We start from the raw sequence: 10977 nt of genomic DNA, 5'->3' as shown, positions 1-10977 counted from the left end.
TTTAGTGGTTGCCGAAGGCATGGCAAGGCTAGTAAGGCAAGCTGTGAAGGCTGATTTATTAAAGGGCCTTAAGATCGGAGAAAGGAGGTTGAATTGAGTCTTCTCCAGTTTGCAGATGACACCTTGTTCCTATGTGAGAATTCTTATGCCAATATAGTCACTCTCAAGGCTATCCTTAGGGGATTTGAGCTGGCATCTGGCCTGAAGATCAATTTCCATAAGTCAAAGATAGCTGATATCAATGTCCCCCAGCGTGATTTGGAGTGTTACGCAAAGACTCTGAATTGTGATCAAATGGGAATCCCGTTTACTTATTTGGGATTAGAAGTGGGGGGTAATCCAAGGAAGAAGAAGCTTTGGGAGCCGGTTCTGAACAAGCTGAAATCGAGGCTTAGTGTATGAAAAGGGCGTTTTTTGTCTATGGCTGGTAGAATATGTTTAATAAAATCTGTTATCACGGCTATTCCGCTCTACTATCTGTCTCTTTTCAAAGCACCGGACTCGGTATGCAAAAGTATCATTAGCATCCAAAGAAGGTTTCTTTGGGGATGGGGCAAGGAGAAGATACCGATATCATGGGTAAGCTGGAAAATCATATGTAAACCGAAGGAGGAAGGTGGTCTAGGTATAAGAGATATTCGGAAGTTTAATGTAGCACTTCTAGCTAAGTGGAGATGGCGGTGTATTTCGAGTGAGAAAGGAAAATGGAAAGAATGCCTGGACTCTAAGTATGATCTGAAACATGGTGGTAATCATACATCTATGAGACTACAATCCTGGTGGTGGAAAGACCTTGGGAAGGTTTGTGGGGAGGGCGACGGAGATGGGTGGTTTCAAGAAGCTATGGGGTGGAAAGTAGGAAGGGGTGATAAAGCAAGGTTTTGGGAGGATGTATGGTTAGGAAATGTCAACTTAAAGACATTGTTCCCTAGATTGTATTCTGTGTCGTTGAACCAAGGTCAGAAGGTGGAGGAGGTAGGTATGTGGGACGACGCGAGGTGGAGGTGGTGTTTAAGATGGAGGCGTGCAAGATTTGAGTGGGAAATCCCGATGGAAGAGGAGCTCGGTATACTCTTAACTAGATCCATCATCATTAAGGATGTAAAGGATATACAGGTATGGTCAGGTGATGAATCTGGATGTTATAATGTCAGTTCTGCTTATGTTTGCCTTGATAAAATTGATAGGGGACCACACTATGATGCCTTTAAGTATTTATGGAAGGCTAAGGCGTTCCCTAACGTGTTAACCACAGCATGAAGGGTTTTGATGGGCAGAATGCCAACTAGGGTGTCTTTGGGTAGGAGAGGAGTTGTGTTAAGCACACTAGTGTGTCCGATGTGCCAGACAAAGGAGGAATCATGCCAGCATCTGTTCTTGGAATGTAAGATTGCAATACATGTATGGGCTTTATGCTTCAGATGGAGTGGACTAGTGTTTGTCCAACATAATGACATTATGGCCCACTTTGTGAGTTTCCATTTAATGCAGAGCAGCAAGATACAAAATGAGGTTTGGAAAGGTGTGTGGGCAGCCATAGTATGGTGCTTATGGGAGCATAGAAACCTAGTGGTGTTCAATCAAGGAGTAGCTGATGCGGAAGAAGTGTTTCACAATGCCCAACTCAAATCGTGGTTATGGCTGAAAAATAAGGCACAACATTTCAATTACTCTTTTGCTGAATGGATGATGAATCCTCTGGTGTGCATCACCAGCTGCAAATGAGTAAGGCAGAGGACATCAACGAAGGTATCAGGGGAAGGGGAAGAGCTGGCTGAATGCAGTGTTGGAGCAGGCTTTCATTCGAAGGAAGGAGGGTCTGGGATCACATTGACAGAGGAGGTGAAATGCTGGATGCAAGGAGAGAATACCTTGGCATAGGATCTCAAGCAATATGCTGCAGTTGTGGTTTTACTGCAACCTGCAGGGTTAGTGAATCATTCTAGGTGTGAGGTGGAATGGTGTTAGAGGGTCTAATGCTTACTTGTTTGTCACGCGTGCTTGGACGCCACTGCAGATCCAAAGACCCTAAACGGGTTGTGAAGTATGAGAGGTGTGCATGGTTTGGCTTTTGGCACTACATGGTTTGACTTTTAAGTGTGGAATGTTTAGTGGCTCGTCTTTTGTGGGTTGGAAAAGGAACAATTGATAACCATATAGAGTAGTATATGGCCTTCTTATATCAGATACACTCAATGTGTGCGTAGTCGGTGGTCGCCGAAGGTATCCAAAGGTCAACATGATCGCCGGTTGATGAAGCGGCGTTCTCCATGTCAACATGATCGCCGATCGATGAAGCGGCGTTCTCCATATGTGTGGAGTTAGACAAGGTCAACTTGATCGCCGGTCGATGAAACGGCGATCTCCATGCACGCGTAGTCGGTGGTCGTCGAAGTTATGCAAAGGTCAACATGATCGTCGGTCGATGAAACGGCGATTTCCATGCGTTTGTAGTCAGTGGTCGTCGAAGTTGGTCAACATGATCGTCGGTTGATGAAGCGGCGTTGTCAACATGATCGCCGATCGATGAAGCGGCGTTCTCCATATATGTGTAGTCGGTGGTCGCCGAAGTTAGACAAGGTCAACATGATCGTCGGTCGATGAAACAACGATCTCCATGCATGTGTAGTCGGTGGTCGTCGAAGTTATGCAAAGATCAACATGATCGTCGGTCGATGAAACGACGATCTCCATGTGTGCGTGTGCCGTGGTGAATGTAGGTGGCCTCGGTTCTGGGTGTTTTGGTAAAGCTGAATGATGCTATGAGGCAACCTGTTGGTTATTTTTTGGGTATGGTTCTCTCACTTTAAGGTTGTTATGATCCAACCATAAAGGAGAGTTTCTTTTGTGAATGAAATAGAAAGTCCACTTCTGGTCACTGTTTATGGGTTGGGATACCCCTGAAGTATCCCTTTAATTTTATTTATTCATTGCTGATAAAAAAAAATGATAAGGGTAATATTAAAAAAATGTGTACATTTAAAATGGTTACAAAATGATTGGGAAAAGAAATCCTCTTTATTAATTGAAAATACACATACCCTTACAATCATTTGTCACACCATTTTCTCATGATAATGAAAAATAATAATTATCAAAATTATCAAAATTAAAATTATTATTAGATTTAAAAAAATGTTCATAAAAAATAATTCTAAAATAAATTATTTTTAAATTTTATCATAGTTAATTTTGTTGTTGTGGATAATTAATTGAGTTTAATTTTTTTATCCAAATGATAAAATATTACGGATTTATGTACACTTTAAAAGTAGTTAAAAAAGAAGAATTTCCATAAGAGTAGTTAAAAAAATATTCTCCATGTTAATGATCTACCTTATGATATCATTGATGTCACATGCAACATACAATATGAGTTTTGTCATTATCCTTGTGTTCTCATGTTTTATGCTCTTTTTTCTTTGGAAACATATGAGATTGACTAATTTATAACATCTCTAGATTGTTTAATCTAAGATAACATTATTCATCAAGCAATCCGAAACAAAAAAAAAGTTGGATTTTTGTAATTTAAATTGTTAAATTCAAAAGCCTATTCTAAATCATATAATCCAGAATGGCTTCTAGATTGTTCAATTTGAATTTTTCTATTTCACAATATTGTTCAACAATTTGAATTGTGCAATTTATAATGCATTTTCAATTTGAATAATCTAGAATGCATTTCAGGATTACATAATTTGGAATACATTTTTAAATTGTGTAATGTATAATGTATTTTTAGATTGAGAAAAATGTATTAAAGATTATGAAATGCATTTTTATGTTTATTTTATTTGAGATTGATGTCTCTGAGACAATGGGTTGTGCCTTCAAATTCATTGAGCATTAAACTTTTAAAGGAAAAAAAAATAAGGTTGTCCAATAAACTAAAGGTTTCCGCTATTGAATAATTGAATTTGAGAGTAAAACCTTCTCATGTCAAACAAATAAACAATAAATAAAAATATTAATGAGTAATAATCAAACGTGTTTTCTAAAAATTATTTAATTAAAAAGAGATGAGGTTTGTGTTTAGTAAAATAGTAATACACCATTTGAACAAAACCACACAAATGAATAATTAAAATTATAGTAAGAAGAATAATACCTTAAAAATCTAAATAAACTTTGTGAATATTGGACAAGTTAAAAGAGAAAATAAATAAAAAAATTGTGTATCAAAACAAAGAGATATTTTTCAATTAAAATGAAACTAAAGAACAACTAATCGAAAATAAAATAAAGATAAATTTTTTAAATTATTTGATAAATTATAAATAATTTAATTTAAAATAAAAACAAATACAACGATACAAAAATAGATGTAACAACACGACAAAGATAAGATAAATATATCATCATAATTAATTTAAAAAATTAAATATCATTCATAACTATATCCATAACCATTAGATAATTTTTTTTATTACACTCTAACTTTAAATTACGCATCCATCTTTATTCATATTAAAATCCCATGTGAATATAATAATAAATTAATAAATGTATTCATATATTGTATAAATAGTTTTTATTAAAATAATAAAATTTTAAAAATAGAAATTTATATTCTTTATACTACAACTTATAATCTAGTGATAATATAAATTTTAAAGTATATATTAATTAAATTATTCAAATTTGTGTTTGTAGAAAATTTTCAATTTTACATTTTAAAATTTTAACTTTCGTAATTTTTTATTTAAGTTTTAGTAAATATAATATTTTAAAATAAAATAAGTAAAAAGAATTTACTTGTTAAAATATAAAAATGATAAATATTATATATTAAGAACATAATCTAAATGAATGTTTATTTAAAAATTAAAATATGGTGTAAGTATGGTTAGTATGACCTAACAATTTCTCTAATAATTTCATTATACAGTTATAAATCACTTCATAGCAACTTTAATTTTTAAAAGCTGTTTCAAAATTATCGGCTGCCTACAGTACTGCCTTCTCCATAATAAAATATCAATGTTACATCTGAAAAAATGACAATTGCTAAAAGAATCTCTTGAGAATGAAATAAATTGTATTGGTATATATATTTTTTAAAGTAATCTTCTAATATATAATTTGTGATTGATGATATGAAAAAAAATTATTTTTGTCACTGTGTAAATTGATACAAATTTTAAATAAAAAAATAAAACTGTAAATTGGTATAAATTATCAATATATTACTTTTTTTAAAATGTTATTTGGCCAGTTAAAGACATTAATTTATAAAAAAAAAAATTCTATTTTTAACTGTTGTAATATAAAATAATTTGGACTTTTTTTTTCTCAAGATAAGATCTAATTTACACGTGTCAAACAAGCGTAATTTCACATACATCAAGAAAATAGTTATACAGGTGATTTGACATACAAAACTCAGAAGAATGAGAATAATTAATCAAAAGAAATAAAAGCTGAATCCCAAGAAAGCAATATCCTTATCATTTGTGTTTCATAGTCAAAACATAAAATCAGAAGAGAGACAGTAAGAAGAAAAGCATGGAGAGAAGGAGATTGATGATGAAGGTTTTAACAGTTATAGAATTAGTACTTCTCATAGTACACCATTGTGCTCATGCCTTGAGCAGAGACCAGTTCCCTCCTGATTTTGTGTTTGGTGCATCAACCTCAGCTTATCAGGTTCTTCTCTCTGCCTTTCCCTCTTTTTTCACACTCTTCACTGCCCTAGTCTTGTGATTCTTTGCTGAATTTGTTGATATATTATGAATTATGTGAAAGATTGAAGGTGCAGCAAATGAAGATGGCAGGAAGCCAAGCATATGGGACACTTTCTCTCATTCTGGAAATGGTACTACCCTCTACTCAGTACTCTCATATATACAAGTTACAACATGCTCCATTTCTTTTGAAATACTAAATCTATCTTTTTAGGTTTATCGCTATTATTTTCTTCATACAAATTTAATGCCAACATATGTTCAGGAAATAGGTATGCAGGTGATGGAGATGTTGCATGTAATCATTATCACAAATATAAGGTTAGTGACCCTGGAGTGCAAGTGTATGCATAAAGAACCAAAAGAAATTGTTGTATTTATGCATCTTACATGCACCTTTTGCTTTAAATTCTTGTTCAACTAAAAAGACTTTATAGTTTGTTTTGAGCTAATATCCTACTTTGATTCTCCTGCAGGAAGATGTTAAGCTCATGGCCAACATGGGCTTAGAAGGCTACAGATTTTCCATATCATGGTCAAGGCTTATTCCAGGTGATCATTAAACTGTTGTCAGGGTACTCTTAAACTAATGTCTAAAATAAAATGTGAAAAAGTAAATTGTATTAGATACACGCACTTGGTTTAATTTAGGGGCAATGAGTCTCTGAGTCCAATTGAATATAGTTTCCTGCATCAAACATTATTTCCATGTTCTGACCTTGTTTGAGTGTATTACCATTACCAGATGGAAGAGGACCAGTGAATCCCAAGGGACTACTGTTTTACAACAACCTTATTAATGAATTGATCAGCAATGGTTCTTCTCAAGACTAGATTTTCCTCTTAGATTTGATTAACACGTAAGAGGTTCTTCCAAGTTATCTAATAAATATATTTTTGTTCTATGATTTCTTTTAACGTAGGAATAGAAGCACATGTTACATTAAACCATTTCGACCTACCACAATCACTTCAGGATGAATATGGAGGATGGGTTAGTCGAAGAGTTGTGTATGGTTCTCAAACTTCAAGTCTCTAGTTGTGTTACAGTCTTGTCCTAGATAGAGATTATGTAAATTAAATCTGGCATGAAATTGAGAAATGGTATAACATATTTATATATATATGTTTGTAGGAAAGACTTCACAAAATATGCAGAAGTGTGCTTTAGAGAATTTGGAGACAGAGTCAAGTATTGGACTACTCTGAATGAGGCCAATGCGAATGTAGTACTGGGCTATGATACAGGAACCATGCCACCTCAGAGGTGTTCTCCTTCCCCTTTAACGAACTGTTCCAGTGGAAATTCCTCAACTGAGCCATATTTGGCTGCCCATCATATGTTATTAGCACACGGTTCAGCTGCTAGGGTATATAGAGAGAAATACCAGGTAAAAATTATGTATCAAATGCCCATTCTAGCCACTCTACTATGCCATTCATTAGGCCTTCTATTTGCATTTTAAACCACAATCAAGAAGGATAGAATGTAAGGTGATGATCATGATGATGATTTTTGGTAAAGGTGATAAGATAGTTTAATTTATTCAATAAACCAATTTTTTTACTGGATGCAGGGCATGCAGCATGGATTAATTGGGTTTAATCTCCTTCTTCTTGGTTTTCTTCCTCAAACAAATTCTACTGAAGATATAATGGCCGTTCAGAGGGCCCAAGACTTCTCCATCGGGTGGTAAGTAACAATCTAGCCATGGTATCTCTTTCCAATGTCTGTTGACATTAATAAATTAGCATCTTGGGATTTCAAAGGAGCATCACTTCAAAATAATTTAGTAAGGGATTTTTGTAAAATCCAACATAATCTTCCTAAACAAATAAATGTTTGAATCATACATTATACAGTTGGTTTTGTAGTGCAGCTTTATGAATCCCTTTATATTTGGAGATTACCCAGATATAATGAAAAAGAATGCTGGCTCAAGGCTTCCTTCCTTCACTCAAAAGGAATCAAATCTAGTAAAGGGCTCAATCGATTTCTTAGGAATAAACTTTTACTACTCACTTTATGTTAAGGACAGTCCAGGCTACCTGCAGAAGGAGAACAGGGATTGCCTAGAAGATGTAGCAGCAAAATTTCAATGTATGTCACAAGCTGTTTCCCTGACCCATTTTTATTGCATAACCAATTCTATATCTAGGATGAACAAAAATGTTTCTTTATTGTGAGAGGTACTATCCTACAGTTTAAGAATCAAGATACTTCTTATGAATGGAATTGGACTTATTGACATGCTATTTTATATTTTGTGGAAATGAATCAGCTGATTATTGCTCTTTCTGGTTGCAGTGTATCTTCCAAATGATATAACTATACCTGAGGTAATAGCAGGAACATGGTGCTATTCCACTCTCTATGTATTCCTTTCTTTTAAAGATTTAGCAATAATACAATCCACTAACCAGCTGATGGGTTTAGGTGCCAATTACTCCCAATGTTTTCCTAAGGACGTTAGACTCACTAAGGAGCACTTATGGCAATATTCCAATTTTCATACAAGAAAATGGTATGGCAATTTTCCAACTTGGCATTCAGAAGTTCCATAATTGATGCGTTTTTCAGCACAGTCATCTGTCCTATTATGTAGTTGTATGGTAAGCCGTTTTAGCTTTGCAGGCCAACAAACAGTTCATAATTCACCATTAGATGACTGGTCCAGGGTGAATTACTTGCATGCATACGTTGGAATCATTGTTGATGCACTGAGGTACTTCTACTTTTATTTTCATTTACAAGAGGGAAAGTTAAAAAGGTGTAGAAAAGCTGATTTTTGTTTATTCTTTTTCCTTTCTTTTCGACACATTGACAGGAGTGGATTAAACGTAAAGGGTTATTTTGTATGGTCCTTCATTGATACATTCGAGATTGAGGGTGGATATGAATTAAGTTTTGGTCTATATTACATAGATATGAATGATCCAAACTTAAGGAGGCAACCTAAGCTTTCTGCAGAATGGTACTCAAATTTTCTGAAAGGGAAGCTTATGGATCCAAAGATCACCAAGGAAACTGAGAAGAATGCTAGTGTGCTTTCACACAATCCCTGGCTGCATAGTTGAACTAATCAGAACAAGTTTAGAATTCAGAGCGAATAATAAAAGGCTTATGATGTCAAAAATTATAATGTCAATAATTTTTATCAGTTGTGACTATGACTGATATTTGACTATTTTCATTGAGGACTAATGAAAAAAAAAAGCTCAATTTATATTTCGCTTTAACTTATCTTTGAAATTTTGTTTTATTTTTCTTTTGCTTTCTCAATTTATATTTCATTTCATTATAAAGAGTTGACATTTATAGTTCTAATAATTACTAAGGATATGTGGATTATAGTAATGAAGGTTCTATTTGTTTCTATAGATTTATTGTTTACAAGTCCCTTGAAAAGAAGAGAACCAAAGGAAAATAAGCTCATATTTTTTTCCAAATTTAACTTTTTTTTATTTTAGGGTTCCATATTTTTTTACATTTTTCATTAATAAAAAGTAAAATTCATTACAAATATTAGTTATTAATTAAATTTAACTAACACAAATATTTTAATAAAATAATTATAATTATAATAAAATAAAATTTTAATATAAAAATATATGGTTATTTATAATAAACAAATTATATAAATAATTATTATTATTATAAATATAATAATACTATTTATATTTAATATAAAATGATTTTTAATTAGAATTTTTAAATTTATGAGTATTTAAATTATTTATTTCTATATAAAAATTTATAATTTTTACATATATACAAATGTTTACGTGTAAATTATTTTTCATCAAGTAATTCATATTTTTTTTTCAAAATTAATTATTCAACTATATCGGATTATACTATAATAATTTTAATTCATCCAAATTTAGACAAAAGGACTTAATACTTTTTATTATATTTTTTTAGAGATTAGGATAAATTTGTAATCTTATATTTTACACATTTAAAAAAAATACTCTCAAAAACATCACAAACTTTAATAAATATTCATCCAAACACATATATTTTCCTTATATTTTCCTTTTAAATCCTCACATGTACACTCTTCAAATCAAATTAATCCTCACACTCTCATTCCTTAATCCAAACACAAACAGTAATGTATGTTATTCTTTAATATTGGTGGGACATGTACTACAAAGAAAATCATGAAATAGAAACCAATTTTTAGAGACCAAAATAATTAGTTGCAATAGTAACTAATTAGACCATTTTAGAAATTAAACAAAAATTGTTTCTAAATTAGTTTCTATTATTGTTAAATAGTTTCTAAATTGGTATCTAATTAGCAACCAAGGTTTTAACTATCAAGGTTTTTATTTCATGATTTTCTTGTAATAATGTACTACTGACACGTGATCATGTATTTTAATGTAAGGGACGTAAGAGTGGGTGTTGATAACTCTTGTAATAATTTGTTTTATCATATGTAATGGATTTTTTTTATTCATGCTATGATTTTTTTTTATTTTTAATTGGTGTTAAAAATTAATATTAAAATATTTTAGATTATAGAAGTGGAATACTTTTTTTCAGATTTTGAAAAGAAATGGATGCTTGAAGTAATGAAAGAAGGAAGTCATTATAAGAGGTTTGTGTTTGATTGGAGAGGGGATGTGTGAGGATTTGAGGGAGTGGATGTGTGTGAATTTGAGAGGAAAATGTAAAGAAAGTGAAGTTGTTTGGATTAAGGTATATGTTAGAGTGGATTTGTGAGGAAAGTTTATTGAAATTTGTGAGAGATGTGATGGTTGTGAGAGATTTTTTTATTTTTTAAAAGATGTAAAATGTAAGTTTATAAATTTACCCTTGTATTTACAATTATTTGAATAATGAAATATGATGTATTTTTGTGTAGATTTGAGTTAATTAAAATTTTGTAAATTACTTTGATCTCGTTGAATAATTATGTTCTCGCCAACAAATTTGGGATGGATCTTGGAGGTCAATCTTTCAAAACTGCCACTTTGAGATACTTGAAGATCACAATGAGAGGAGTTCCACCTTTTATTTTGGGTCTTAGGCCCTTTTATAACACTCGTAGATCCCTCTTCGGGAGTTAGTAACCGCATAATAAGTTGTTAATATATCCTCTTTATTTTTGGAGTATTGATATGCAGAGTATGGTCTTACTTTGTTGATATTTGAAGTAATATATTTCAACTGATTCAGTGGTATTAGATATTTAAGTCGTTTTGTTTTTATTCATGACGAATTTAATTTATTCGCTATATGCTTAAGTCGACCTCTTTCAAGGTCATTGAACCTACC

General features: G+C 32.3%; 2 protein-coding genes across 3 annotated transcripts; both read left to right on the top strand.

The window, feature by feature from the left end:
• Positions 1 to 420: 420 nt before the first annotated feature.
• On the top strand, positions 421 to 1260 carry LOC137824542 (uncharacterized mitochondrial protein AtMg00310-like). Its single transcript, XM_068630206.1, has one exon. The coding sequence runs from the start codon at positions 421 to 423 to the stop codon at positions 1258 to 1260; it is 840 nt and encodes a 279-aa protein (XP_068486307.1).
• A 4127-nt stretch (positions 1261 to 5387) lies between these two features.
• On the top strand, positions 5388 to 8927 carry LOC137825495 (beta-glucosidase 11-like). 2 transcript variants are annotated; one of them, XR_011083305.1, is made up of 13 exons: positions 5388 to 5649; positions 5749 to 5818; positions 5953 to 6008; positions 6164 to 6239; positions 6433 to 6504; positions 6611 to 6698; positions 6823 to 7078; positions 7265 to 7380; positions 7568 to 7788; positions 7996 to 8027; positions 8125 to 8212; positions 8315 to 8413; positions 8516 to 8927. XR_011083305.1 is itself a non-coding variant. In XM_068631165.1 (13 exons), the coding sequence occupies exons 1-13, from the start codon at positions 5509 to 5511 to the stop codon at positions 8763 to 8765; spliced, it is 1557 nt and encodes a 518-aa protein (XP_068487266.1). In that variant the 5' UTR covers positions 5388 to 5508; the 3' UTR covers positions 8766 to 8927. The 2 variants fall into 2 exon arrangements, 1 of the variants encoding a protein (XP_068487266.1); XM_068631165.1 differs by having other exon boundaries at positions 8323 to 8413.
• Positions 8928 to 10977: the final 2050 nt, after the last annotated feature.

This window comes from Phaseolus vulgaris, chromosome 8 (genome assembly GCF_000499845.2).
Source record: "Phaseolus vulgaris cultivar G19833 chromosome 8, P. vulgaris v2.0, whole genome shotgun sequence".
Lineage (NCBI taxonomy): Eukaryota > Viridiplantae > Streptophyta > Magnoliopsida > Fabales > Fabaceae > Phaseolus > Phaseolus vulgaris.
Note: the sequence above shows the minus strand (reverse complement) of the source record. Positions and strands in the feature narration are given on the sequence as shown.

Excerpts from the sequence above, each read along its gene's own strand:
- LOC137824542 (XM_068630206.1), top strand. The coding sequence starts at position 421 with ATGGCTGGTAGAATATGTTTAATAAAATCTGTTATCACGGCTATTCCG.
- LOC137825495 (XM_068631165.1), top strand. The coding sequence starts at position 5,509 with ATGGAGAGAAGGAGATTGATGATGAAGGTTTTAACAGTTATAGAATTA. Across the intron at positions 8,213-8,322 it reads AATTTTCATACAAGAAAATG|GCCAACAAACAGTTCATAAT; the intron begins GTATGGCAATTT and ends TTAGCTTTGCAG. Across the intron at positions 8,414-8,515 it reads ATCATTGTTGATGCACTGAG|GAGTGGATTAAACGTAAAGG; the intron begins GTACTTCTACTT and ends ACACATTGACAG.